We start from the raw sequence: 25,341 nt of genomic DNA on the forward strand, positions 1-25,341 counted from the left end.
TCTCGAGATCTGCTAGCAGAATGAAGATTCCTTTCTGCTGCTAGATTTCAGACAGGAAGGAACACACAGACACACATGGTTGAAGAACTTGAGCAAACAAAGAGTTGAGATAAAAAAACCTAACAGCTGCTGCCCACAAGAAGACTCTAGACCAAGCACCCTCTGTGGGCTTGGTCTGTCAGTTTACGACATGCCTCGTGAACAGTTCCAATTTAACACGCTGCCATGTTCCACCCTTCAGTAATGCCTTCATTTTCTGAAAAGTCAGCACATCTTGAAAATGCATCCAAGCTCCCTTAAAGTAATTTTGCTGGCTGTCTCAGATGCTGAATTCAGAATCTGAGGAGGAATAAGTGCTAATGAATTAAACGTCCCTGTCTTTGTTGAGGAGCTTTGTTCTCAGCTTTGCTATGGTGGGTGTTTTCATCAACTGCAAATCCAGAACGCCTTACCCTCTCTGCATGTTGCCCAAAGTAGAACAGGAAGATCAGGGTCACTGCTAAAGACACTGACTGACAACAGTCAGACAAGGTCAGGGCAAAAGAGGGGAAATACCAAGATGTTTCAGGGTGGGTGGCTCAGAGACAGCTGTTGGACCCTATAGACCTACAAAAACCCTCAGTAGGCTTCAGTGTGAAAGTGCTGCAGCAGCCCAAAGCTCCCTTAAGGGCAGGGACAAAGCTATCCTCTTTGGAGTATCCTTGAGAGGTCAGAAAGGGCTGTGAGAACACAGCAGAGAGTTACTGGTGGTATCCTTACAAACTTTATGTGCTATCAGGAGCTAGCAATTAGCTGGAAGCAAATATTAATCCTGTTTTTCTAGGCAGTGAAGTCTATCCTAAAGTTAACATTGTCAGCTCCAAATGACAAGTTCAAATCACTCGCTTGTAGAACACTTTTTAATCTCCCCAATGCTATCTCATTACAGCTTCAAAAAATAAAAAAGCAGACAGTAGATTTTCATCAAGTAATGCTGTCAAACATGTTTTGATATTGCCACATCTTGATGCATGGATGGACAAAGAAAAAAGAATATTGGTTTGGGGTTTTTTTTCAATCTTGTAATTGTTTTCTCAGCTGAAAGGACAGATAATAAATATTGACAGTTTGGCAATTTGGCTCTACAAAGACCTACCATTTGCTATCTTGAAGAACAGCAGTTATTAATTTACAGACATAATCAAGGTATTTATATTCATGATTATGGTTCAAACTATCATGACACTTGTTCCTTCTCTATCATACACCTTCTCAGTTGCTGCTTTTTGTGTTCACTAGCTATAAAAATAGAATGAGAAGGTTGGGGATTTTCAGAAGCTTTGTTATAACGTTTTTGCTCTGATTTCAGGTCTTAACAGCTGAATCATCACAAGCACTTGGGAAACTTGCACTGCTCAAAGTACAGTAAGATTTGCAGTGATGATTGCTGTACTTTGGGAATTCACAACAAGTCATTTCCCCATTTGCACTAAGAGCTGCAAAAATTTCTTCTTTCTCTGCAGTGCATGTTTGGTTGGAATTCTTATATTTGTGGTGAATGAACTGGTCTCTAACTTGACCTAATAACTCAGAAATAACACTGGGTATCAATTTTAGACTATGTTCATTACCTCCTCTGTGTTGGCTCAAAATTTGAATGAGGATAAAGGCCCACAGTTTACACATACAGAAAGCTCTTTATCTACAAAAATGTGGAGTTTATACAATTACACATACTTCGAGAGTGAATTTCAAATATATTCCATTTTTCCATGACAAATTACTCAGTCGATGTTACATCTGTGTCTGGTTACTAAACAAAATAAAAATCTTTTGTCTGTCAATTGCTATTAAATGAAAGCTACTTTTGTCTGAGACCAAGCTCTCTCAGTACCTGGTCCTGAATTATGAGGCACATTGGGAGAGTGAGACAACTTTGAATGAGTTCACATTCATTCTTGTGAGAGTCTTTGTGGGTGGGCAAATAAAATGTTTGCAATGAGTTTGTGAGGCTTTCCCAGTTCTTTGTCTTGCTTGGCCAGATCTGCATTAATCTCAATTTAGTGTCTGAAAGAGACTCTAGGGCAGGTATGTATTGTTCAGCCTTATCTTTTTCATGAGTTTTCTTGCTCTATTTCTTCTTAAAATCAATTCACACTTGGGTTGTTGTGGTGGTGCACTGGGAAAAGCTGTTCTTTGCTCATTCCAGATGCTTACTGCAGTCTTGGAGTACTGAATAACTGGTTAAGCTGTGTGCAGAACCTTCATTGCATTGAATTTCACTAGACTCGTCACTTCTTACTTTGCTTGGTGGTGTTCTGCAAAGATCTGAGGACTTTAACCAACTTTTCAGTTACTTCTGGGATAAAGAAAATAAGTTATGTTCTATAGAATTAAAGGGAAAGAGGAATCAAGTTTTCTTTTCAACCTGTTCGGTAGTGCCAGGGTAGTTCAACGCTGATCAAGCCAGAGAGAACATGCAATGAATTCAGCTGAAAGGCTAAGATGCCCTTCAAGGTAAGGAGTTGTAGTCTCCATCCTCTTCTTCAGCACTGTGAATTTTAGTCAATGTTTTTGTAAAATAGAGAAATAAACATGAAAGTACCTGCTCTTCTTTTCAGATGAATGTAAGAATGGGAAAAAAGAAAAGTTAGTTAGTTTTAGCTCTATGGACTGGGATTGTTTTAAGGGAGTTTCTAAAACCTCACCTTTTTCAATGCAAAGAGGAGCTGTGCTTCTGTCTTTGGAAGTTCTTTTTTTTTTTTCTTTTTTATTTTTCTTTTATTTGAGCACTGTAGCAAGTCTTCTGTGATTTCAGTGTCAAAGATGATGATTTTGGAGGCAGGAGTAACATCCGTGAGATCTGCCTGTTGTTTGATGGTGACATTTTATTCAGAGGTTCCCAGAAGCCTTCTAAGGACTGTACTGAATTTGGACCAGTTTTCTGTTTGTGTGCATCTGCCTCATTAGTTTGCCAACGTGTCCTGAAATTCTTGAGAGGAAATTCATCACCAATATAAACTGATTTACAGTAGCAGTTCCAGCAGGAGTAGATTTGGTCTCCTGACAACCACCTGTTTGATTATAACATGTAGAATCTGAAACTCTCACCAAAAGCTTGGTTTGACCCAATTATTTAAGTTTTGCCCAACTAGGATATTTGTTTTGTCTTATTTGTATCTTATTCGTAAGTTATTGCTCAATGTATAGAGAGTCTGTAATGCTGAGATAGCTGCAGATATATTTAGATATAAACTGTGGTACAACTTCCTGTACAGCCAGGGAGGGACTTGTGCCCAAGGCAGGGTGCCACCAGCAGAGCAAGTGACTGGGAACCAGCCCTCAAGGTCACCGACCACAGGGCATTTGTTCAGCAGGTCACAGCAGCCAGAAACTTCAGGAGCTGTAAGTGTCCTTGGACCAAGTGACTCCTTGAAGAAGCTGAACCATCTTCTGTCCTCTAGGTAAAAGGCTCTATATGTCACTATTCAAACTGTAACTCACTTAATGTGACCTCACAGTGACATACAGGTTTTGTTGAGGCCCTACAATATTTTGTTCATACCAGAGTAATGTAAATCTGTTTGGATCTGAACTATGTAAGTCTTTAAAGCAGAATCTTCTCACAGCTCTCACTGAAGCTTTACCTGGTTTTGTCTGGCTGAGTCTTGATCAGATCACTATCCTGCTTTCACACAGTGCCTTTTATCTAAAGACTTTAGAAGAATAAAATAGTTCGTAGAAGTATTTTCATCTTCATTACCCACATGTAAAAACTGTGAAGCAAGCAGAAGAGGGATGTATGATTGACAGCTGACATCCAGCTAATGAGTTGCTGACCTGGGAGTGGAACACAGACCTATGGCTCTTTGCACCGAAAGTCACTTGCGCTTCAGCACACAGAAAGATAAGGGCTGATATCCCCTCCTTCTTCCAAAGGAACAAGGGCTGCATCTAATATATCAGAGAAGGAGGAGACCTCAGTTGTCAGCTGCCTTTTCATGTGCAGAAGGTAAATCAAGATGATTTATTTTTCCCAGGCTTGAGGGATGAGTCTGAGCACAGGGGACCCCATTGCTGCCTCAAACTGCTCAGCCTTCTTCCTTCCTTGAATATGACCACAGCTAGACTGAAGAGCTCCCAAATTGCTGAACTGTGGTTGCAGAGTGCTTTCAGCCATGCAAACATCACAAGTGGGGAGTACAGGACTGTGCTTCAGTTTGGTCTGTGATAGATGTCCTCCCATAACAGTTAATGATTATGTTTCTGACTAATCTGCAAGTTGCTTTTTGTAGGAATTAAGAGCTCCAAACTGTAACTTAAAGTAAATGTTTGATACTGAAACAGTGAAAAAACAAATTTCATGTAGAAAAAGCATAAGCAATTTCTTTTTCCTAATATAGTCTCTTAGCTAAAAACCCAATTATTAGTACAACAGGCTGAATGAATACAGCCAGAGCGCTAACTGTAACCAGCTAACAAGTTTTTCAAATTGTGATTTTAACTTGCTAAAAAATAAGAGATAAGTATCTCATTGTAAATGACTGCATTTTTAACATTACCTAATTTCCTAGCTTGTTTTCCTAGACTGTTCTCTACAGTCTACCCTATGCTCCTGGACTTCTAGTGATTCTGATTACCAGCTGTCAGAAACAAATCAGCTCTTAATTCCTGTAAACCAAAGCAGGACACAGCAGAGACCATGTTGTTCCAGCTCTTGATTTAATAGAATTCTTAGTTGTCTTTACGGTCTCTCAGCATCCCTGACCGAAGAGCTTTCCCTATTCCCATTTCTTGGAGTTCAATATCACATCTTGACCTGAAAGCACTGCTGTTGAAATCCTTTGTAGACTAATGAAAATATACTCCACTAGGAAACCTGCTGGTTAACCCTCTTGTGAGACCTTTTTGTTCAGCGCTTTTACGCTCTCAAGTTGCATAGAAAATGTTCACTAGGTGATTGATAATGTACCTTTGTAGCACTGTGAATTCAGGAAAGCACTTAAGCAAATGGTTATATTGATGGCAGGGTGATTGCAGGCATGTTTAAATGAAACGCATGGCCATATGCTCTGCTGGACTGAGTGCTTTCCTAGAAAGGTTAAATGAAGATATAAACCTTGGAAAACATATACATCAAACAAAACCCCTAGGCTTCCCAAACCACTGATATCTTCATAATCCATGTTGAAACATTATTTCTGAATATGCACTCATAAAGCAACATATTAGCAGTATTGAGAGGGCAATATTTCCAGAGCTTATTCACTCAAGTGCACGGACATGCACCATGTTACAGAGAAATGGAGATGGTGAGATAGCTAAATAACAGGCTGCATTGCTAAAACGGAGTCATTGAGAGTGGTGGCATTGATTTGTGTAAAGATGGATGGTTACAGGAGAGTCCCAGTGCTCTATATGTATGATTGATTTTCTTTCTTTTAAGTGCTGACTAAGGAAAAGAGGTTCATTCCCTTTGTGCTAAGAGAGGACACGTCTCATTCCTGCACTTCACAGTGGGCGGTGAGATGTTCAAGAAATTCAATAAACTTGTGAACAGTTCAAAAATTACAAGTGGCACTTCTCAGCCATTTCTGGGTTACTGCAAAATAACTCATAAATACTTTAGTAGTACAAATTGAAAGCTATCCTTTGGAAAACAAACATTTAGAGTTAAAATTGTATCTGCTGCGAGAAAAAAAACAAAGGCCAGTTACATGTGAAGGTCTCGTATTAAGATTATGATTGAAGTTTCTTCCTTATGAATTCTTTTCAGTGCTAGTCTTTCATCCTTTTCTTCTGCTTTCCACATTTATTGGTACTATCCCATGAAATTTATTTGTATTAAACTAATCCTTGATAGCTTGTTACTATGAAACAGGTTTTAGTGCTCATAAATTCAATTCTCTCCTGCCACTATTTTAAAAGGACTTTGACTGGTTTGGGAATATTTAATGACTTCTTGTGGTGCTTAAAGGAGAAGTCACAGATAAAGAATGGGAAGCTTCCATGAAGGTTTTAATATCTAAGATATAGGAAAAGAAGATAATAAAAACTGTTTAGTCATGTACCGTGGATAAGCCTATTGGCATTTTATTGCAGCTTTTCTCTCCTTTGCAGAAACTGATGAGTCATATCGAAGCAAAATATTATTAATTAACCAGCCATTCCTTGTCCACAATAATCACAGTAACTATGTTTAGTCCAAAAGGTTTCTGCAATCTGCCTGCAATTATGTATGTACCTGCCATTGGCAGGTGGGTGAGCAAACAATGCAGTGAAGTGATAACAGTGAAGCATAAAGCATCGGTTTTGATGTTGAGCTTTACAATCGAGAGCAGCAGATGAAGGAAGCACAGAGGCTTTAAGGTATGTCATTCCTTCTATTGAATCCAAGTTTCTGGAGACCTTTAACTCACTGCTGGCTACAGATTACACAACAGAACAAGTGTAAATTATAAAGCCTTATTTCCAAAGACTCATGTCTTTGGAAAGACCACGAAAATGAAAGAACTTAAATGCAGTGTTATAGTGTGGGGGGTGAAGGGTTTGCTTTTTAGTAAAATTCTAGTTTTCTGAAAAATTAACATTTCTCTTTAGGACAACTTGTCAACACATATTCAGGCAATGTTAAAGGGAACTCAGGAATGGAACTGCATGAGTGTGATTTCCTCATTGTGAAGAACAGGCCTTATATACTTTTCAATACATATTTGCCATATTAATGGCAAAAATATGAATAGCACTAGGATATTTATACAAGCTTAATTATTAATCACCATCCTGCACAGCACTTAGTTAGTGAAATTCTGGCTTTACTCTTCTGGGGACTGTTAATGGGCCAGTATTGGTTTTGCTCATCACTCATTCCTGTGGCTGTGGGATTTCTGGGAACAGGGGTGCAGGTGGGGTGGTACAGTATGTTTGGAAGAAATGGGAGGCAAGAACTTCCAGCAGACTGAAACTGGTCTTTCACACAAACAGAATCTTCTTCTAAAGTATTTTTAGTTCCTTTGGGTCATCACTGAATGCTGTGATGCTGTTTTGATGTGCCAGTGCATTGCACACGTATCCCTGCACGTCCTTGCTTTGCCTGAAAACAGTTTCTCTGTATTTAAGGCTGTTGTATGAGGTTAAATGTTCTTAACTAAATGCTAAATGCAGTAGGTGCTGCCAGTGTCTACTGATGTGGATGCTGGCGATTAGTTTTAATTAGTTTTATTGCTGGTACGCAGTTCAGTGTTAATGACACAGTGGTGTTTGTCACATGGGGCTGAGCAGCCAGCTCTGGGGCCAGCACAGCCCCCTTGGTACAGCACGCCTTGCTCCACTGTGCCACACAAACAAGCAATACTGGGAAAAACACAAGTTTTACAGAGCATTTGAAGGCACTGACTCTGCCTGTGTACTCAGTTGCAGTTTCTTCTGCTTTCCCCGAGCTGCAGCCTTGGGAGATCCCATGGCATTATACACACGCTGTATTCTTCCATTTCACAAATAAGTAACTTACCCTGTGTCTTAGCTTTCCCATGTGTCACAAGCACGCTGTCAGAGCTCATTAGAGGTTTTGTGAAGTGCACTTGTAACAAATCAGCATCCTCTTTCCTAAACCAGGATCTAGTTTGTGTTTGTTCTAAAGAAGGAAAAATATCTAGTAAAAAACAAAAGAAAGGAAATAGGAAGGGGATTTTGTTTGTTTTCTGTGGCAAGAATTAGAGTAACATAAGAAACCCTGTGGATAATATCAGGAGAAAATAGCATTATGTGTGTAAAGTGGTTTGCAGGGATCAACATACATTTCTCAGTGATTGCACAGTAGTGTAATAGTGCAGTAATCTGCAGTGTGTGAATTATCCTGAATTGGACATTTATTGCATGTAGTCTTTAAGGAGTGTTTTATTTACAATCTTGGATTAAGCAACATGGTTTGAAACCTGAATCATTTATAAATTCTGCTAACTTATTAAATTAGCAATATGATTAATAGAGTTTTCAATACTGTTCCTTCTGTTTTGTTTATGCTAACAGTATTTTTCTGGGTCTAGATGGGCAAGAGGAAGTTCAGTGGGCTAGAAACCACCCTGATCGTCCTCTTCTGTCTGATAGTGATCATAGCCTGTGTCCTCATTGGGCTTTTAGCATCAGGAAAATCTGGAAGCAAAATTACATGTAAGTACTTCCCATTGCTGCTGTAGGACTAGAGCAGTGGTGACTGTTGTAAATGCCACAGAGCTTCGGGAACTAATAGTTGGCATAAGTTCTGTCACTGTTTGATTCAGACTTTTCAAGAATGTGGATTTTCATGTGATGAAAAAAAGAAAAAATTACTCTAAAGTACTGACTAGCAGTGTTACTGTTATGTTCTTATCATTACTCAAAGGTGAATCATGGTCAGTCCTTCCTATTAATAATATGAGTAAAGTTACCAGTAGCTAATACAGTAAATAGTGTGATTCAGAATTTATTGTCATGAAAAAAATGTTTATACCTTCTTCCCAAGACTCAATTTTTTTTATAAACATAGAAGTGGTATGATGTCAAAATTCTTGTATATTAAAAAGACAGTGTTGAAAAAAAAAAAACCAAAAGGGATCAGGGAGATCATGTGGAAACAGCCAAATTGTGTGGAATATACTTTATAACCATAAAAGCCTATAGTGTTTCCTGCTAATCTATTGGTATATTAGGAACTGCTTGTCTTACATGGATGTGATATCGAGCACCCTGCTTTACCTGCAGTTCCATTTTGTGTGAGTAATCCCATTTACACATGGGGTTAAAGCAAAAAGCTTGGAGGTGAAAATGGCAGTAAAATAATAATAATTGCTTATAAAAACCCAAACACTTTACTGCTTTAGTAAAACCACCTATACAGACTAATAACTGCATATTTTTCTGCCTGTTTCTGTCACAAGATGAGTACAAGTCTCCCAAGGCAGAAAGTACATGTGTGTATGTTGCAGATAATGGAAACAGGGGAGTTTGTGTATTTGTGTGTATCTCAGCCCGAGACAAGATTTTTAGGCTTTGCAGTTCACGTGCCAAACATACAGACTTTTCCAGAATATGCAAAGGAAAAAAGAAAGCAACAGTCGTGTGACCTTTTGTCAGCTAATTTTACCAAGACACTTTAAGTTCTGTCCAACAAACCTGAAATCTGATGGAGCATCTTAATGTAGATTAAAGGTGCTTTTACTTGATGTTCTAATTCAGGCTTCTGTGGAAGAGTGGTATTTCAGCAGGAGCACCTGTGAGAACAGCACCACTTGAAGAAAAAGAATAGTCCTTTCCAATTTAATTCAGCATATATTTTTACAAGAAGCAATGCATATTGAGCTACAAAACTTAATGAAAACTGGATTAATGTATACCTTAAGAAATAAAATTATCAATGTCACCCATATATTCAAAAACGTGTAAAAAACCCCAAACACCACTTAATCTAAAATAGTCATGTGCAATTTTTTCCAAGGTAAAATATATTCTACTAGCAATAGTTTACACTCAATTGAATTTATAGTAATGTTTAGAGTATACATTTTGGAAATCCTGTTCATAACCCATTCATTTATTTCTGTAGCAGTACTGTTCACACCGCAATGTCCGAACATACCAATAGCAGAGAGAATTGACTGCATCCCGGATCAAGTAGCAACAAAGGTCTGAAAACACTCTAGGAAAAATCAGAAAATAGGCTTTATCCCATAAAGCCTCATGCTTAATTACAAAAAAATAACTTTACTATTTCAGATGTTATCTTAACTTTTCTTAATCTGTGATTTCCTGAGCAGTTGGCAGGGAAGTACAACTCCTGTATAAGCCGTTTCATCCCATTGACAGAACATCTGTAGCATTTTGCTAACAGAATCTGTGTCATTGCATGAGCTCTGCTCCGTTCCCTGTGTTGAGCATAACTGATCTTGCACTTTATTATTTACCTCTTTATGTAGCACGCCCAATTTGCAATGAAAAATACAGAACTCCAGTTTACAAATCCACTAGAATAAAATCCAGGTAGAAGATTATCACTGGACTGCAGTGTAACTGCTGAAAATAGTCAACAAGTATTCATGAGAAGCAGCTGGGGAAAAGAAAAGTGTACTTATGGAGTTAGGTGGATGCTTGAATTGCTGGATTTTAGGAAAGTATGGTGTTGCATGGGATAGTCACTGGTTTAGGAAAGGGTAAAGGGACAGAGGTAGCACCTCTCTCCTCCAACTGTGTTTATGATGTGATGAGTCCGTGACAGAGACAAAAGCATTTATTTTTTTGGTGAACCTGGGTTTTATTTTTGGTGATTTTGCAGAAATTTCTGTGCTCTGTGCAATCACTACTGAACAAAACCACTAAGACTTCCCAAGTCTGTGAGCTCCCACTGTGCTTTCCTTCAGCACTTCAGTGATTTCTGGGCTGGAGCTGGCTAAACTTTGCTATGTTCAGAGTCTGAGAAAAGTATTTGACCTGCACTGATCAGGATGGTCTCTGTAATGCCAAAGCAAGTGCCACCCAACACAGCAGCAATAGAGATTTTGGACCATCTCCACCTATTTAAAGCTGCAGAATATTTTAAATAAGCATGGCACAAACACCAAAAACATTTGACCAGAATCATATGAAGGAACAAACAGTTGGCAGCTGTAAGGAAGAGTCTTAAAGATCTATGTGTAGGATTTGGATACCTGAGATCACTTATGGACACTACCCTTTGCCCTCTGTGAAGCTTGTATTTCTACTGCCCTTTGCCCTAAGTACCAAGTTGGGATTTTAAAGTGAGAAAATGTGCAGAAAATTAGTGATTTATTACCCAAATCTTATCTTCAAACATAAAACTCATGCAAACAGCTCATGAATAAGTTAATTTCTAACAGCAAAGCAAAGGTACTCTAGCTTATTTTACTACTGAAAGGTAGTGTAAAGGTTGGTGCCACTACACTGAGATGTATTCTTTAAGCAATAGGTTTATTGGCTTGGGATTTTGAGTATAAAGGAAAAAAAATCTCAATTTGAGTTTCTGCAGAAGCAATCTGAATATTTCTGATATTGGAAAATTATATTAAAATACTAATATTACATGTAATGATCAGTTATGCATATTTAGATGTTTAACAACCAGATGCTAAGCCAATTATAACTTTTACTCCCTCTCCAATATGTGACTTTTGGTCAGACTATACTGCATATCTCATAGCTCAAATGTTTCAGTAATTCTTTTTAAATGCTCCTTTTGCTTGTGGATCTTGTGGTTTTAGGAAAGAATGAATGGCTAATAAGCACATTTCTACTCTGAATCCTGAAAAAAATCCTTTCTACTTAGTGTATTCTGTGCCATTGAATTTACCTGATGATAGATTGATTGATAGTTGATCTGATTTCAGACATTACTAAGGTTTCTGGTGTTTGGGGTAAAATACACTCCATGGGCATTTTACTGTTTTAGTTTAGAGGTTTTTTTGTGTAAAATCAGCCCATTTGTGCCCTTTTTGTCCTTGAATCAGAGCATCTGTACCCTGCGTGGCTGCTGCTGGAGTCCTCAGAGCGATACCAGTGTGCCCTGGTGTTCTTTCCCTTCAAACTATGGGTACAAAATGAATGGAGTGACCACATCAACTAAAGCAGGTATGCTGTGGGCTGAGCTCCTCAATTTATGAACATGCTGATGTCCGATTCAACACAATAACTTCTCAACATGTGTTTATTCCCAAGGGTTCAATGCTATGTTAACAAGGCTACCATCACCTTCCCTCTTTGGGAATGATATCGATACAGTCCTCCTCACAGGAGAGTATCAGACATCAAATCGCTTCCACTTCAAGGTTAATATTTTTCCTATGTTCTTTTAATGTTCAAGTTCTGTGGAAGATTTTAGCCTGGTTATTACCATGCAGTGAAGCTGGGAGGGCTGGATTGCTCCCTCTGATTCACTCCCATGGGTTTAGCACAGTGGGATTTCTGCATAAAAAATTACTGAGACCTTTGAAAAGCTCATATTTCATAATATCTATCTTTTATTCTTCATTATAGGAAAATCTTGGGGATATGGCCTGGCCATATGTCCCCATAATTTTGACATTAGCTCTTCCAATGAATTCTATTATCTGTAGAAAACTCAACAGTCTGCCATGAATGTGGGGTATCAATGGGTTTGGGGGTTGAGCAGATCTTCTGTGTGAGACTTCCTCTTGTGGTGGGTTCCTGCTGAGCTAGGGAAATGCAGAGTCCAGTACTATGTGGGAAATGACTGAAAATGAGCTATGAAAGTTGGAAGTAAAGAACAGTGAAGGCAGAAGTGAAAAATAGGATAGGGATGGAAATATCCTAAGTCAGAACTACATTTAGTGCTGGAAAAGGTTTGAATTAGAGATTAGTTTTTAAAGGCCCAACATTTTGGTTGTTTAAATATGTGCAGATCACTGATCCTAATACACAAAGGTTTGAAGTCCCTCATGAGCATGTGCAACCTTTCACTGGATCCGCGGCCTCCAATTTAAACTACAAAGTGGAAGTGAAGCAGGACCCCTTTGGCATCGTGGTGACTAGAGTGAGCAATGGCAGAGTGCTGTAAGTAACACTGGTGTTTTTTCTGAATAACATGGATGTCACTGCATTTCTCTGAAAGCCTGTGTTGCCACACAAACAATGTATGTCCAAGAAGTCATGAGTGATGTGTCTTCTTGGACGTGTAATCTATTGCTCTTCTTTTGATTGATGGTTGTCCTACAGGACTCTTACAAGGGCTATGGAAGTAACATCTATGACATGATGAGCTGTCTGAAAGGTTTTCAGTCTGCTGGTCTGACCACTTTCCCCTGATACAAGGGAAATCTTTGCAACTCCTTTGTCCATCAGTTCAAGGAATTTTTATTATCTGAAAGAGTCCTGGCCAGTGCTTCAAATCACATGGAAACACTCTTCATAGCATCTTTTATCTTATTGGTTGCAATCATGCTGAAGCCCCAAATCACCAAAACCAGGATGCCCTTTAGACCTGTGATATCCAAGAATAGCTGGTGCAAGCCACAGATAAACTGGTCACGTAATGCTGTCAGTAAAATATTTGAGGTTCTTGTATAGTGAGTGCTTTCATCCCATTTAAGTTCTAAAAATAAATAAATAAAACCAACCTACAAACCTAACGGCATGGCTTTAAGACCCCTGAGAAAGGGAAGTCCCAGGATGAACATGCTTATTAATCAGTCCAAGAATGATTACCTGTCAGAGTGCTAGGCCAGTTGGATTATCAATGCTTCAAGCTAAATTAATTAGTGATTACTTTTGTGCCCTTATTAGTATTGTTTTCTTGCTTAGAATCCTCTATAATGATTGATTTGCAATTATAGAGAGCACAAAAGAGGGACTTGATATTCAGTAGTGCATGACTGATTAAACAAGTATATGGAGGGAGAATAAGAAGTCTAATCTAATAGAACTATGTTGGAACAGTGCTCTGGAAGATTTTCTTTATTTTCCTTAGGGTTTTCTTTAATTTGATAAAAGTGGTTTTGGTTTTTAAAGAAAAATATTGCAAAGGTACTTGACTCTGAGTTTGCGTAACTCAAAGAAAGCCATTGTTGACATGGGATAAATCCTTGATAAATATTTCTACATGAGATGAGTGCTTTCTCCCTGCTCTTAAACAACTAAACAAAAGGAAGGCCTCTTTGGAAATGGAAGAGTGGAATTGAATGTGTTATTGCAGGTCATTACAAGAAACTTATTTAAGTTTTAAAGCCTATAACCTCCCATCATCATTTGTTACACTTGAGCCCCCCCCCCCCCCCCAAAAGTTAGCATTCTGGTTGACCTATTACCATCATTTGCAAGAAAAACTGAATGATTGTTATAGTTTCATTGGAAAAACAGACTTTCCCCTCAAAGTAAAACCCAACTAGTTGCAGTACAGTTTGTGAGCAGATGGGCAAGATGGTCCTTGGAATCACTGAAAGTGGGCAGAAATATATCAGCTGAAGATTTGACCTGTGAAGCCTCTTAAATGTTAGTGCTTTTAACTTTAAAAAATATGAGAAGATTAGAATTGTACAAAGTCCAAACTGCCTTGTTTTATCACTCATTTCTGCAGTGTTTGTAATTGCTAATGCACTGTGTATCTAATAGTTTAAGGACCTCTTTACGCATCAAAGATTTTGGAGATAATGATATACCCATCATGATAAATGTACTAATAGTGCACTAATACATCTGAACTGCTAAAGTCCCTTAAAATTAACATGGCTATATTTGTGTAAATCAAAAGTTGTGTTATTCTCCCCTCTATGGCTATCATGACTGAGAAATGTAAGAAATAACACACATAAATGTAATTGTAGAAACAGTTTCTAATTAAAACTACATAAAGTGGGTAGATAAAAGGATATCCCTTTAAATCTTTGGGTGATATTAATACATATGGAGGTAATTTGTGGTGTCAAAGTCATTTTCTCTGCTTTTGGGAAAGACTTTTTCTCCAGATCTTGTCTCAATGAAGCTGAATATAACCTTCAAATCTGAGGATCAGTTTCATTGCAATATCTCTCCGCTTTAAATCTGTTTTAACTCTAAGTTTAGCATGCCCAAAATCCCATCAGTCTCGTCATGTGGTGGGAAATGACACGTTTATAAGTGTGGTAGGCATACACCTAGCTGTTGAAAAGATGCTTACTGATGCCCAGTGGAGCCTTTTTGGCACTGTTGTGGACCACTATTACGGTCAAAACATGAAGCATTTCTGGTCAAAGGAACCAAGACTGGTTCAGCATTTCAGCTCTGTTTTCAACACCACCAGCTTCAGGTGCCTTGAAAAGCTTGTCAGCTGCTTTATGCAGAAGTTGCTACAGGAGATGTGATAGCCATCAAACAGGATTTTTGGGGTCACTTTATCACTTCAATCTGCACTCACCTACACTCACTTTGTTCAAGAGCTAGGGTGTATGCATAGCCTGCCCTTCCCTGTGGTCTAGCAGGACTCCAGAGCAGCCATTGTTCATTTTTGGTGGCAAGCACAAGCTGCAATTGATTTGCAAGATCTGATGGAGTGGATTATTTTTGTGTTTCTCTCCACCCATGGGAATTTTCCATCTGCCCTGTTATTGTGAGTGGCCACAGACAGTGGATTTGGGATTCAGCACAGCAGATGCTGGGTGGGAAGCTGTGGTGGAAAAGGGAGAGCACATGTACCCCAAAAACAGACGGGCCACTTGACTGAGAGCTTTCTGTAGGATCAATAGGCACTGCTCATCTCATCGGCTGGGGAAGGGTTGCTCTGCTTGAGCTCCACAGCAACCTGCCTCCTCCTCTCCAGCTCTAACTCGAAGGAGAAGAAACAAGTATTGCAACAACTCTTGGTAAAATACTTCTGTGTTTGCTTTTTAAATTGTTTCATCAGGTTTGACACTACCATAGGACCACTGCTGTATGATGACCAGTTTTTGCAGCTGTCAATCAAACTACCCAGCAGCAACATTTACGGTGTGGGAGAGCATGTGCATAAGCAGTACCGTCACGATGTTAACTGGAAAACCTGGCCCATGTTCAGCAGGGATATTGGCCCCTCTGGAGTAAGGACTGGTTTCATTATGCTTCATTCTTTGCAGATGACTCCTGGAATCCAAACCCATTATGCAGGAGACACATTCATAATATCCACTGAGGTCTTCCCCAGAGACTTCTCAGGCACTGCGTGTTATTACTAAAAGCTAGATGGTACTGATGAAAGTTCCCTGAGGAACAGCTTTTTATAAATATTTTGATTTTTGTGTTGAGGTGGAGTTGAGAACCAGATGATAAACAGGAATTTATGAGAGGCTTCAGTTTCTGCTGATAAACAAAATAAATAACAATATGTCCTAATGCGTTGCTGCGTGCAGCATTCAGCACGGATGACGCATGCTTCTTCAGTTAAAATCCTTGTAGTTGGGCAATTGACGGAAAAGTTCTCTTTAGCAGCTGTCTCTTTACAAGATAAAGTACATCTGTCAGCAGTTATTTGTTTCTGTAGTCTGTATGACAGTCTCTTTCCAAAACAATTTCCAGGGCACCCATTTTTCCATAATTGTAAGACTTGTCACTATTACCTCAGTTTCATAAAGCAACAACTCACGGTTTACTTTTAGAGAGAACTTCAGAGTTCTGCTGAATTAGGAGTTATATTAATACACACTAGTGGGTGAAATTACGATATGTAATTAATTAATAATTTGGAATTTGTACCGCTTACCTTGACATACCTTCTGACTACATATCTGGTTGAAGATACTCCTTACCTGAATGGCTATATTGAGTGTAGACTCATTAAATTAAACTAACAGCAAACAGAATCAAGTTAGGCTAATTTCAAATTGCTCAAGTTCTGCTGCTTGGTAATGTGTTCAGAGTTTTCTTTTGCAGGGGAAGAAGCACACCCATTAAAACAATTGTTAAAATTTCTAAGCTTTCCATCACTAATAATAACAGAAGAAACATTAGCAAGGAAATAAAGGAGCAAGGCACTCTCTTATTTCCATAGATGAGACATAAAAATTATTGCCTTGCAGAGTTAATAGAAATATAGATGAGATGTAAAATCTAATCTATGGTGAAAGGTGATGAAAACACCCTGTGAGGTCTCTTGTTCACTTGATGTGCACAGACATTACCCAGACGTAGGACTGCAGTCTCTGCAGCCCCACCTGCAGACCCATCACGTTGGCTTCCTTATGGTGTCTCTATATTTGAGGAGAATTTTGTTTTAATTGACAACATTCTTATAAAGGAGAGGAATGCCAGGAAAGGGAAAACGGAGCTGTAGGAAGGTGTCAGGATTTTTATTCTTCTTGTTTATTATGTTTTGAGAAATTTTGAGTTCTAGCTGGGATAGCTTTTGAAATATTCCCAAACAGATCCTGTAATTAGATTTTAATCACTACTTCTTTGTATTCTTTAAGGAAATGCATAACTTGTATGGAGTTCAAACTTTCTTCCTGTGTTTGGAAGACAGCACTGGAGCCTCCTTTGGTGTTTTCCTAATGAATAGCAACGCCATGGGTAAGAAAGCCTTCTCTGTAGCTCTGAGCATTGCAGTTAATTAACTTTTTAAATGATCTGTGGGACTGTGATCAAATCTGTAGTGTTTAGCATATGCAATGTAAGTAGTGAGTAGCTCACAGTTAACGTGAAGATTGCACTGGAAAACTGAGTATCAGAAACCTATCTGAAGCCTGTGCAGCTCTTTGCAGGACTCTGGGATCAGGTACAAAATTTGGAGTTAGCAGTATTTGAAAGGCTATTATAGAGCTCTTCACATCTCTTGATGGTGGAAAGTTGTACTGATAATTTAAAGCTAAAAGGTTGAGCCATTAGACTTCGGATTTTTCTTTAGGATGTAAACAACTGGAAATACAGACATTTAAAAGAGTCAACTGAATACATTTTCCCTTCATTACCAGTTCAATTAATGGTTTTGAATTTCTTAGGTATTTTTGTTTTGTGTTTTGGGGTGTTTTTTTTCTGAAGTACATTTTCTTGTCATCAGCTAGAAAATTACAGCATTGTTTTAGAATTCGTTGGTATTCAGAACTTTTGTGCACTTCTGTCCTTCAGAGTTTGTGGTGCAGCCTGCTCCAGCAGTGACCTACAGAACCATTGGTGGCATCCTTGATTTCTACGTCTTGTTGGGGAACACTCCAGAGCAAGTAGTCCAGGAGTACCTGCAGGTACCTCTAGCTAAAGAGATTATACATTAAACAGATTTTTAAAGATGCATGGGATATTTTGGTAGTTGAGGGGTTTTTGCCACTTTATATAACAGTATGTCCTTGCTAAGTTATATATTATCTCAAAATAGGACTCAGTGTATATTTAGCTAAGAATAGCTGTTAGTATGTCCCTAATGTGACTTCTGTCATTAGAAATAGCCAGATGGGGTTAAACTGGGGTGTAAATGCTTGTAACTGTTCTGTTATGTGCAGCTGAAGTTTAAACACTACTTTTCCTTGAGATGCTGGAGCAGAGACCATGCAGCAGCTCAGGGTTCAAGGAGTTTGTAGCTGCTAAGTTTATCAGTCTGTATTGCCTGATTTATACAGTGGTTATTGGAGCTGAAGATGAAATAACTAATGCTGCTTTGCCTGGGCTTACTCCTCTTATAAGGATAAATTACTGTTCATTTGGGAACATATGGTAGATAATGTGCTAACAGGTATGTTATGGTCATAAGGTATCACTGAAATCTTTTGTACTTCTTGAGATCTTCTTAAGTTTCAGCGACACCTTAAAGAGTGGGCATTGTCCCAAAATATTTGTATTTCTTAAAATAATAATAATAAAACCTTTTTTCTTATTTCTCAAAATAATAATAAAAATATACAAAAATATTTCTGCTTTTTCATCCACTCAAGCTTAGTGTGTGTTATTCAAATAGCTTTTAGATGTATGAATCCAGAGAAACAGGTTCCAAGGTGAAACACACGGTATCCACTGATGTTGCATGGGCTTTTTTTGCTCTCAACTTGCAGCTTGTGGGACTGCCAGCATTGCCTTCCTACTGGAGCCTGGGCTTTCAGCTCAGCCGCTGGAATTACGGGTCTCTGGATGAAGTCAAGAGAGTTGTGGAGAGGAACAGGGCAATTGAACTCCCTTACGTAAGTACAGAGCTTGAAGGTAGAGCTCTTCAGGAGAAATGACCCAAAGATCCTGACCATGGTGCTCTACAACTGATTCCTTTCACATCAGTTTAAATAATTTTCTAATATTTAAGCTTGTGGTGTCAAAGGTTTTTCTGCAGTTTAATGGTAGACCCATTGTCAGAATGTAGGACATGGTGGGGCTTAATTACAGTAAGTTATATTTGAGCTCTTTGTTGTAATACTCTTTTAGTTACACTTTCTAACTATATCCACTTATCACCTCGTGTTACCTAATCCATGAAACTTTTTTATTTGTCCAGTGGACAATTATGGAACCATATATTATTCTTAATTGAGAACCAAAGGTAAAGTACAATTAACTTTTCAAATTAGATTTCAGGACACATTAGTCCGATGGTTTATATAGAACAAAAACACCTTAATGTCAAGTTTAGAGTTGAGGAAGAAATGTTTGGCTTTAAGGGGATAGCTCTTGAAGTCCAGCAACTGTAATGAAATACCCACATGTCCAGTGACTATTAAAAAGGATGCCAAAATAAGCTTACATTCAAATTCAGTTAATGTTAAATGGAGGTCTTTTAAGACACAAAAGTGTCAGTACCGTTAATTAGGGCTGTAATGAGATGTACATTGTTTGCAAGTGGTTCTGACAACATGCTTTCTACCAGAATCACAGAATGACAAGGTTGGAAAAGACCTTTAAAGATCAAGTCCCACCATTCCCATCCTAAGCTAAACCATATCCCTAAGTGCCTCATCTACCCTTTTTTTGAACACATCCAGGGAAGGTGACTCAACCACCTCCCACTCTTTCAGTAATTTTTTTTTTTTTTCTAATATCTAATCTAAACCTGCCCTGGCACAGCCTGAGAGCAATTTCCCCTTGTCCTATCACTTGTCACCTGGATGGCTGCCAGGCTGCAGTAAAGCCCCAACAGTACTTTTTCCATAGGACAAATAGGAATTGTCAGGAAAAAAAAAAGTGTTTGACTAATACACAAAATCTTTACGTATCACTTCTCATGTTAAACCAAAACTCCCTTTCTCTTTCAGGATGCTCAGATCACTGATATTGACTATATGGAGGAAAAGAAAGATTTCACCTACGACAAAGTGAAGTTTCAAGATCTCCCTAATTTTGCAGCTTATATGCATAATTATGGACAAAAATATATCATCATATTAGTAAGCCATTAACTATTTCCTTTTCCCTTGAAAATACTATCTTTATAACTATTATTATTCTTTGCTTATTGTATGTAATTATTAAGTTTATTGCTTAACATTCTAGTCTATAGTAATTGTTGGAGTGCATCTTGCTTTTGCCTTATTTTTTGTTTACTAATATTTTATTTATGTTTTAGGATCCTGCTATTAGCACACAAAATCTAGTTGATGGTAGTCCATATGGAAGCTACAGCAGAGGACAGGAAAAAAAAGTCTGGGTTAATGAATCAGATGGAGTAACACCATTGCTTGGGGAGGTAATCACACTTTTATGAATTTGAACTTTGTTGTCACTGTTCAATTTAGATCAGGGGACTCCTTCTGAATTCTCATTTCCTAAGTTGCTACATTCATTAAAATTACCTGCCAGTGAGAACTAAGTTTATACAGCCTCATTTAAGTTATGATACTTCTCAACATTCCTGGATTTTTTTTTCCCAGTTTTTAAAATTAAACAAAAAGGAAAGTGAAAGTAACTTGAAGACTCCGGGACAATTCCTCAGCTAGACCCTATTTATTTTCAGTAGTAACTGAAGAGCCAGTCCCCATATTACCCTTTTAATTTATAATTGTAACTTCTACTGAGAATTTTTCTGTTATGTATTGTTCCTTGTATGGCTTAAAAGAAAAGCAATTTAAAGCTCCAATGTTAAGAAACACGTACACTTTCTGCCTTCTTTCTGCATGCAGCGATTGTCACTCTAGAAGTTTGTCATCCAAAAGTATTCAGCAGATGACTCTATGAACACTACCTTCAGTGGCCAATTATGGGGGTCTGGGTGGACAACAGGCTGAACAGAAGTCTGCAGTTTGCTATGGCAGCAATGAAGGCAAATTGCATCCTGGGCTTCATCTGTCAGGGCATTACTAGCAGAGATAGAGATGTGGTAATGCCATTCAACTTAGGACTTGTCAGGCTGGACAAGTCCTAAGTTCTGGACCTTACAATTCAAAAAAGACCCAGATAGGCTGGAGAGGATCCAAAGGAGGGCCCCAAAGATGGTCAAAGGACTGGAGAACCTGCCCTGTTAGCAAAGACTGAAGGAGTTAGGTATCTTCTCACAAAAGAAGAGAAGGCTCAGGGGGGACTTCACAGTGTTCTTCCACTTGTAGGGCAGCTACAAAGACAAGAGAGGCTCTCTCTTTACAACAAGTCACAATGACAATACAAGGGGCAGTGGGTACAAGTTGCACTGGGAGTGTTGTACAGTGAGAACAATCAATCACTGGAACACCTCAGCAACATGGTAGAGTTCCCATCACTGGAGGTTTTCAAGATGAAGTTGTGCAGGTTGCTGAATGAGCTCATCTGGGTTCCCTTTCCTATGGTGATCTTTCAAGGTTTTTTGCAGCTCAGTCTATTCTATAAACTCTTCCTCATATAATTAAAAGTATAATTCATTAATTAATTTCCTTTTAATATTGCAGGTGTGGCCAGGGGAAACTCTGTTCCCAGATTTCACCAACCCAGAGTGCACTAACTGGTGGGTGGATGAATGCAAACGATTTTTTGACATTGTGCCATATGATGGGATCTGGATTGTAAGTAATTTGAAACTTTATTTTTAGTTATATTCTTTAAAACATACACGTACAGATGTTGATCAAATTAATTTTGCATCAAATTTGAAAGGGATGTTTATTATTACTAACCTGAAATCAGTGCAGGCTGTGTATGTCTTCTGGTGTTCAATTTGCAATTCAAATTTGAAATTTAAATTTTAATTTGAATCATTAATCATGGTATTTAAATTATCAGTGTGCTGGCTTTTGTTTGTCCAGTGACACTTTAAATGCTTCAGTTGATGAACCATTGCTAAAGCCAAATGCTAGCACACACTCCTGTACTCAGAATGGCAATATTTAGAGACCTGCGTACACACCCAGTGAATGTGTTCTGAAACACTGCCTGAATACAAGGTGTAATACATATAATCCATGCATCTGTGCTCCAAATGGCTCACGGAATTTCTGGATAGTGAATATGCAATTGTTATTCCAGAGAAGGATTTGGAAAAATCCATCTCCCTACACATGTCCCACAAAAAGACTGAAATGCAGTCTGGCACAGTGGATTTTAGGTACAGTTCATGGAAATCAGATGAGATTAAGAAACACTTTGACAGACCAGATTTATTTTTTTAAGAAATAGCCCGTGATACAGCTTCTCAAAGTAGGTGCCTGAAGAAATCTGTACTTAAACTTCTCAACGCCTGTCTCAGCATCTTCTACTCTTTATTCTTTATGTTTTTTCTATTTCCTTTTACATAAAAATAAATATATAAAAAGAAAACAATAATCTACTGACTATTTTGTCATGCATTTTGAAAGCTGTAACAATTTTGAATTAACCTGCATGGCAAAATAGAGTCCTTCAGCTGCTGTCTGATAACTATGAGTTTTCCTCACTTATTTTTGCCAACTCTGTGCTTCCATCAAGTCAAGCTATGAAGTGCACAGCTCTTTTACAGAGAGCAAATAATTTGAGTGAAGGAAATTGGTCACTAGACTATAGAGCCTCCATGATGAATTTATTCCTTTCTTCTATGCATGCTGTTCTGGGATGCACACAAAAATGCACCTTACAGCAATGACAAGTAAAATATTCATGGGAAGAGACAGCAAAGTTTGAAAGTATAATGGCTTGGAAAGTAATATAAAGGAGATGTTTCAGAATATCTGGTCACCTTGTGTATTTTGACAGAAAGTCACAATGAATGTTTGCTGGTTCTGCATTTCTCTGAAAACACGTGCTCTTCATCAAAGACAATGTGTGGAGCTGGTCATAGGTAGGGGCAATGTGTACAGGAGCATATCTTGCAGTTTCTTTCTGGGGTGGGACAAAGTGCAGCTCTTGTGATGCTCACCTACATATAGAAGTCTATTCAGCACTGAGACCTTCATTAATACAGGGATAGACCAGGTGTCAGAGTTATATTGTTCTTACTTAATTGCATGGTAGTAGTTGTAAGTAATTATTCCTCAAAGGATAAGAGAATAGAACGTAAGTCTTTGTTAGGAAAACATATTTGAGGAAACTATTACATTTTTCATCTTATCTTTTCAGGATATGAATGAAATCTCCAACTTTGTTCAAGGCTCAAAAAAAGGTTGTGCACCAAATGACATAAACTATCCTCCTTACGCTCCCAGTAAGTCCATCTACTTTGACTAGAAAGCAAATTACCAACAAATTTACCAATTACTGTGCAATTCTCTGCAAGGACACAATGTCTTCTTATCTTTTTTTAGGGTAGTTCTTGTAGGAAGCTCAACATTTCTATTGACAGAAAATACCAGTATACTTTGACCTGTCTTGAAGGCATAGTTTATATAACTGGGGTTTTTTTCCGTTTTCAAATTGTTACTGAATATTATTATTGCCTTAACTATGTGTGATAATGTAATGATTTGATTTCACTATCAGTAGTTTTTGAGATATATGCAAAAGTAAAATGGAGTTCATAGTTTGTATTAGGTAGTAGGTTTAAGAAACCATGGCCAGCATGTTGTCAGATAGTGATTCAGAAATTTAGAGCATAGTTCTTGGTTATTCTTTGCATGGTGCAAAGCTCAAGAGTAGAAAAGGTCACAGACTGAAGATGAATCAAACCAGCAGCCAAGAGTAATATTTTGCTATTGTTGTAGTAAAACTGACCTTAGAGCAAGCATTAAAGCTTGAATTTCATAAATGTGCATTAAAGAAAAGATTGGAAAGATTAATAAAAATGTACTTTAAATTGATATTTGTATTCCTTTATTTAAAGGTATCCTTGATAAGCTCTTGTTTTCCAAGACAATTTGTATGGATGCAGTGCAGAACTGGGGGAAACATTACGATGTCCACAGTCTTTATGGATACTCCATGGCCATATCAACACAGAAGTAAGAAATTTAAGCTGAAATCTTTACAAAGGGGGTTCAGAAAAGTGCATGACCTGCATTTTTAAAATAAGCAAGAGATTTCACTTCTAAAGGAAAACCAATTCTTGTAAAATACTGTATTCTAATAAAGCCAATGCAGCTAAGGCAAAATCTACTGACTAAAATTGGTAACAAAAGCTACACATTGCTTGTCAAATCTGTATAGAAAGATTATTTAAAATTCATGTCTTGAACTTTTCTAAAAGACACCTGATTAACTGAAACAGAGTACACACCCCATGGATGAATACTTATTGTAAATCTTAGTGTAATTCTGCCTTACACATAACTATTGATGTCCAAGTTTTCCTTTTACTTTTGCATAATTCCAGTCTCATTTCTTTTTAAGAGTCATTGAAACAGTGTTTCCTGGAAAACGAAGCTTCCTTATTTCGAGGTCTACTTACATTGGATCAGGAAAGCACACAGGACACTGGCTGGGAGATAACGCAGCCACGTGGGATCACTTAAAATGGGCAATACCTGGAATGCTGGACTTTAACCTCTTTGGGATTCCTTATGTATGACATTAATTGGTAACATCCTTTCAAAACATATGGATAATCAGTAGTTCTACCTCTATGTTAGCAGATGTTCTAAACAAATACCAGATTACCATCTTACATTTTCAGCTCCAAATGAATCACCTTTAGAAATCTCCTTTTAACAGAGGAGGACCAGTAAGATGGTCTGAGGGCTGGAGCACCTCTTCTGAGAAAACAGGCTGAGAGAGTTGGGCTTGTTCAGCTTGGAGAAGAGAGAAGGCTCCAGGGAGACCTTGCAGCAGCCTTACGGGGCCTACTGGAAAGCAGAAGAGGGACTCTTTACGAGGACATGGAGTGATAACATAAGGGAGAATGTCTTTAACCTAAAGAAGGGGAGGTTTAGATGAGATATTAGGGAGAAATCCTTCCTTGGAGTGTGGGAAGGCCCTGGCACAGGTTGCCCAGAGAATCTGTTGCTGCCCCTGGATCCCTGGTGGCATTCAACACCAGGCTGGAATGAGCTTTGGGCACCCTGAGCTCTAGTGGAGGGTGTCCCTGCCCATGGCAGGGGTGGCACTAGGGGGGGTTGAGGTCCCTGCCCACCCAAACCATTCTATGATTCCATTTTTTTTTTTTAAATTATTGATTTTTGGTTAGGGGCTTATTTTGATTACCATGGCTCTGTGTGTCTGGTGGTAACAAATACTATTTCTGCATAAAGCAAGCTACCTTTTCTAGTAATATTTAAACACTATCAATGGTTATGAAATAGTTCACTTTTTTATACTTTCAAATTAAAGACAGACATCCGTTTATAAGAGCAAAAGCCAAATTCCTTTCCATTATTGAAATCTGTATAACTTTTCATCTTTTTTAACCTTGTGTATGCGTATTAGTACCAAATAGGAAGGTAAAGGTTTGGAAGAAATAGAACAATAGGCAGTTCTAACTAATAATCAGTTTAATTTTTGTTCAACATAGTTGAACTTGAAAGAAGAAAAATGCAAATGTATTAAACACCTCAGTCACTCCTGCTATCTATTAAAAATGAATTACTCCATCTCTGAAAATTCTTAGAGTTGAAGCACAGCATACAGCACATCCAACCC

At 38.2% G+C, this 25,341-nt stretch overlaps 1 protein-coding gene across 1 annotated transcript in view; it reads left to right on the plus strand.

The window, feature by feature from the left end:
* Positions 1-8,024: 8,024 nt before the first annotated feature.
* The window catches only part of SI (sucrase-isomaltase), a gene marked incomplete at both ends in the record, with an annotated part of 47,934 nt that continues 30,617 nt past the window's right edge, over positions 8,025-25,341 (plus strand). The window contains 15 exons of the mRNA XM_084267575.1: positions 8,025-8,148; positions 9,563-9,639; positions 11,475-11,595; positions 11,683-11,792; positions 12,386-12,537; positions 15,359-15,530; positions 16,896-16,995; positions 17,551-17,663; positions 18,465-18,590; positions 19,650-19,781; positions 19,961-20,080; positions 21,252-21,365; positions 22,891-22,975; positions 23,591-23,708; positions 24,097-24,268. Of these exons, the coding sequence (XP_084123701.1) occupies positions 8,025-8,148; positions 9,563-9,639; positions 11,475-11,595; positions 11,683-11,792; positions 12,386-12,537; positions 15,359-15,530; positions 16,896-16,995; positions 17,551-17,663; positions 18,465-18,590; positions 19,650-19,781; positions 19,961-20,080; positions 21,252-21,365; positions 22,891-22,975; positions 23,591-23,708; positions 24,097-24,268 (1,836 nt within the window). The remainder of the gene's footprint in view (positions 8,149-9,562; positions 9,640-11,474; positions 11,596-11,682; positions 11,793-12,385; positions 12,538-15,358; positions 15,531-16,895; positions 16,996-17,550; positions 17,664-18,464; positions 18,591-19,649; positions 19,782-19,960; positions 20,081-21,251; positions 21,366-22,890; positions 22,976-23,590; positions 23,709-24,096; positions 24,269-25,341) is intronic.

The sequence above is a fragment of the Gallinula chloropus genome (assembly GCF_964237585.1).
Source record: "Gallinula chloropus genome assembly, chromosome: 8".
In the NCBI taxonomy this organism is placed as follows: Eukaryota; Metazoa; Chordata; class Aves; order Gruiformes; family Rallidae; genus Gallinula; species Gallinula chloropus.